Source organism: Schistosoma haematobium, chromosome 3, assembly GCF_000699445.3.
Source record: "Schistosoma haematobium chromosome 3, whole genome shotgun sequence".
Classification (NCBI taxonomy): domain Eukaryota; kingdom Metazoa; phylum Platyhelminthes; class Trematoda; order Strigeidida; family Schistosomatidae; genus Schistosoma; species Schistosoma haematobium.
In genome coordinates this window covers 42,314,619-42,319,605 of record NC_067198.1, presented here as the reverse complement: position 1 = coordinate 42,319,605, position 4,987 = coordinate 42,314,619, and the positions used below count along the sequence as shown (strand labels likewise).

The following is a 4,987-nucleotide window of genomic DNA, read 5'->3' as shown; positions in this document are numbered from 1 at the left end:
CATACCTAGGTTCCTGCCTGGAAGATTTGGTGATCCCCTGCTACTAGACACGGAAGCCTGTTAGGCGAAAGCTTCTTCTATTCCGTCCACAACCATTTGAACTATTTGAACCACATGTGGCATCTTCAGACTAATGACAACATCTTACTATGATACACCAACATTTTTTTACCTTTAATATACCTAGGCTAATACACAGAGGCCTTGGTGATCCACTGCTTGTAGATACGAAAGCCCATTCAACGAAGCCTTCCATTCTATCCAGAACCACTTGAACTATTTACTGAAGAATAGAATTTGCGTGGGAGATTTATCTTCTCAAGGTCGTGCCCAATGTTAATCCTCATACTTTCGTTTTTATTGTCGCCAGTTTCAGTACGATATAATAACTTAGTTTTAAATTCAAAAGGCTTTAGATATCTCTGGTTACACGCTTGAACATAGGTTCAGGGAGAGTAGGTTCTGTACCTTAGTTTATATTTAGTAGATGGGGCTTTCAGTCAAATGGATGGAACTTCGATTAAATCATCATCTGGAGTTCTAACTTTAGTTTCCGGCGGTCACGTCTTTTCAACTGATGAAAAACAGCAGCTGCAGGTATGTACTTTCTATTTCTAAACTTTCAAGGAGTCTGCAAGGGCCGGGTACATGTATAGCGTTCGTATGCCTGCTAAAAACGAAGAATATATCGAAGCTTCGATTCGTTCGGTAACAGAATTTCTCATCTAGCATGTTCAAGTGCCAAATTATTGCTTCTAGGATGAGACTAAAGCTCACAGTTAGCGTTAATGACGCCGGGGACCCAATTGCAATACATATGAGCACTCCGAAGTACGATTGCTCATATGACATTTCTGAGAGTTTTATGAACCTCCCAGATTTATCTATCAGTTTAGCATTGCAAAAACCAAAATTAGGACCAAGGTATTGATTATGTCAATATTTACTCTTTAGTCCTGAAACTGCAAAGTATCTAGAGAAACTCGAGAAGCAACGCGAAGAAATGGCTCGTGCTGAGCAAAGTGACAATCGTTCTTTCTTTGCTAAATATGTAAGTATTTTGGTGGTTATACTTCCTATGGACTCGAATTTCCTGAGATGTTTTTAGCACATCCTCTGTTACTAGATCCTCTAACGGTTTTCGTTGTTATTTGTTTCAGACGAAAGGAACTAAGACTTTTTACTTTTTCTACAGAATGTCACACATAGTTTCTGCATACTGTCTTGTCATCGTATCTAGTTCAGAATCTTATCTGTAGGTGCACTGTAACTAGAGTCATTCTGATCTTTTTTATCTACTCTCCACGATTCTTGGGTTAGACAACCTGTCCAACCATTTGTTCATGTGTATAAATTTGTCAAAGTTTTGCTATCCTGTGAATTAGAAAGTAAGCTCCGACAAAGTTAAGTGCTGCATATCAAATCCATGATCATAGTAAACGGTAAGCCTGACTGTAGTGACCGAAACGTTTCTACTCCAATGGTAAGTGATTGTACTGGATCTCAGCTGTGCATTTTGTTGTTTAGGCCAGAGATCAATTAAAGTCTCATAATGAAAAACGTTTAAAATGTTGACCAAAAGTTGAAAGATAGTTTTTTTTTCATTAAATGTAACTTCTATTGAAATGGATATTTTATTCCAGTAATAATGAAGAGACCATATTGCGGATATTAATTTTTGAAATTTTTAGTGCTAGTGATCTAGCTCCATGTAGTCATCAATATAGAGTGCCAGTGCTATATTTGTTAGCAAGAAACCCTTGTGGGTCACCGCCAATTAGAATAATTAGATCTTCAGACGTAAACAATTCGGTTCCGATCCCTAAAGTTTCTGAGAATATCCTAAGATGCTCATTGTAAACTATGAAATAAGAAAGTGGATAGCCAAGTTTGTTTTGTGATTAGTGGTGCTTGCGTCCACACATTAAAGCAGTTCAAAAACCAATCCAATGTTCACATTTTTTAAACACGAAAGGATTTTCGTTACTAAGATAGCATTATAGTCGAAAATGTGGTTTGATGTAGTAAATACCTTCACTGTTTATTGTTTCAAAAATGTTTCATTATCTAGGTTACTCTCGGTGGAATTAATTCATTGTCATACATGACTTCTTTGTTTCTAGTCTTTCACTTATTTCAACTTATTTAAACTTCGTTTTGACACGTCCTAGGTAACTGTTTCTCTCTTGAACTTTCTCTGCTTTGCACCTGTATAGTAGGTATTGTTTATAGTGGCCTGCAACAAAGTTTCAAGATCTCAACTTGCAATGAGTGCTTGGATGTTTTTTAGTTTGACTCTATATGAATTCGATAGTCAAGCCACAAAAAATAACACGAATTACAGTTGCTCAACCAATAAGCCTGTGCTCACTACCAAAGGCGTCACAAATTAAGGGTTCATGGTGTTTACAATTAAATTAACCATATAAAGACAGATACTAATAATAAGCTCCCTTAGCTGATCTGCTTCTGTCATGCAGCATATGGCTTTATCCCGACAACTTCATAGTTTTTCCAAGTTCACGTATAATACACGTCTCAGTCATGACTACATCGGCTGAACATAACACGTCCAATGACCACTCTGGTTCACAGAATTAAATCTAAGACTACAAACATATGTTCAAAAGCCGTATACAAGCTTTGTATCCAAATGACGTGTTTACACAGGTTTCAGCATCATTAGTTCCCAAAGTTTGGTTATCCTAAAACCCGTTGAAGTTTTATTTTTTTGTTATCGTATGTGATGTCTCGTTTAGTCAGCCATTCCTGTCGGTGTTTCTTTAAATCGGGGCTATCAGACTTCAGTTCATTTACAAGTACTTTCCGTACAATTTACTTTTTATCACTCTAACTGCATTATGATTGAAATTCATCTTATCATTCTTTTATTGGTTAACACTATCTGCTCCAAACGCCCCCTCACTATAAAATAAGAGTTCGTTGAGTTTATTATCTTAAACATATAGATTCACTGGCCTTTCGTCTGAATTTCATTTCACTGACTATGAATCAGCTGTTGTAGTGTTTAGACTCGACTAATTGATCTAAGAATTAGATCGACTGTAGACACCAAGATTATTACGTCTAGTTGATTTTTTACCTTGTTTGACGATCTGTGCTTATTTACACGAGGTCTATATCAGACAGTAAAATCAACCACAACACAGACTCTAGGACTTATAATTGAAATTCAGTGGATCTAGCAAAATACTGAGGAAATACCAGTAGTATAATTCTAAATGTGGCAGATTTCTACAAACCGGCAGAATATACTCAAGTCTAGAAACATATTATAAATCAAACTTTAACCGAACTGATTGAAGAGATTTAGTGACAAGGGTTTAAACCCTTGTTGTTAATAATCTTGATAATTTCACATCATTGTGATATTGTGTCACAATTTGAACCGGTAAACATGTTTTCCAGATTTTACGTTGCTTATAGCTGATCAATTAGTAATTTTTCAGTGTCCCGTTTTCTACAGACTATCAAAGGTATGGATCAAGATGACTAAAAATCCACAGATCACTTCAAATGAGATAAATGTTAAAAAATTGCAGGCTGAACGACCTTCTCCATTAGCTCGGTAATCTGTATGTTATTCAAACGTTAGTAGTTACTCGTTGATAACGATTACACTCAGTTATGCCATCGAACTTTTAGTTTAAAATAATTGTAAATTTAATAATGGAATCAAGATAAATGAAGCTTCATTTTTTTCATCCAGTTAAATGATTGATTAGTAATTAATTTGCAATACTTCCTATTTTTCTCATTGATTCCAGTGGACCTACATTATTCCAGCAGTTTTCTTATTCATCCTGTTCTCCAGTATGCAAGATCCTAATGCAGCTGGAGGAAATATTGGGGGTGGTAATCAACAGTAGACGAAAACTTAATAGATATCAACCCATAATACTGTTTAAGTATTTTGTAAATTATATTTGGTTTTAACAATACTTGTATGTTTATTTTATATGTTATTTTTCATTTTGTTGATAATGAATTCTAATTTGGAATTTATTTCTTTTGAATGTTTACATAAAATACTTGTAATTTGCCCGGTTATATCGCCGATTACTTTTGTAGATATCCTAAAAAACAAAATAATTCAATGTTGCGTTCTATCAGACTTAATATTTATAAATAATTGTCGTTTTTCAAAAGAGAGATAGGAATGTGTGTTCGAGAGTCAGGTGTTCAAGTTGATTGTGTTAAGTTAACATTGATTCAACGTCTTTTACATATAATATTGGTGAGGCTGATTTATGGACAACCTTAAAACGATAATTAAGTGACCTTTAAAATATCCACCTACTTACTAGGATTTACACTTGTACGTTAGATTTGGGGTTTTTCTTGAGATGAGATGATGAGATCGATTCACATATAGTGAAAGCCAGAGCGGCTTATGCCAATCTGCGCCACCTTTGGCACCTTCGTGATGTTAGTCTGGCTGTAAAAGGCCGGATCTACGACGCGTCGGTGAGAGCAGTTTTGCTCTATGCTTGTGAAACCTGGCCTCTCCGAGTTGAGGATGTCAGACGACTCCGTGTTCGATTATCGTTGTCTCCGAAGGATTGCTGACATCCAGTGGCAACACCATGTTAGTAATGCAGAAGTTCGGCATCGTGTGTTCGGGCACAGAGATGATAATGCAATTGGTGTCACCATCCTGAAACATTGACTTTGGTGGCTTGGACATGTTCTACGAACGTCGTCCCATAGAATTCCACGTCGTGCATTATTTGGCGACTCTGGGACTGGTTGGAAAAATCGAAGAGGTGGTCAGTGTATGACATGGTGTCGTAGTATGAAAGAAAGCTGCAAAGGAGTGGCTTCTGTTGGTCGTTCATGACTCCCTGGCTGGGGTCCGAGAGATGGTGCAACACATTGGCTAGGAACGTTATCAGATATGGCTCAGAATAGAATCCAGTGGCTATCGTGCTGTAACCTTCTTTTACTTTCTTCGTAAAAAGTGTTT

At 36.6% G+C, this 4,987-nt stretch overlaps 1 protein-coding gene across 2 annotated transcripts; it reads left to right on the top strand.

Annotated features, from left to right (window-relative positions):
- Positions 1-294: 294 nt before the first annotated feature.
- EMC10_1 (ER membrane protein complex subunit 10) lies at positions 295-3,890 on the top strand (the record flags this gene model as incomplete). 2 transcript variants are annotated; one of them, XM_035729476.2, is made up of 7 exons in its annotated part: positions 295-375; positions 410-455; positions 488-597; positions 628-708; positions 740-924; positions 955-1,051; positions 3,789-3,890. In XM_035729476.2, coding segments are annotated over 7 exons (702 nt in total), but the record flags the coding sequence as incomplete, so codon positions are not given. The 2 variants fall into 2 exon arrangements, with proteins under 2 accessions (XP_035586577.1, XP_051069924.1); XM_051213904.1 differs by lacking the exon at positions 3,789-3,890 and having other exon boundaries at positions 295-597.
- Positions 3,891-4,987: the final 1,097 nt, after the last annotated feature.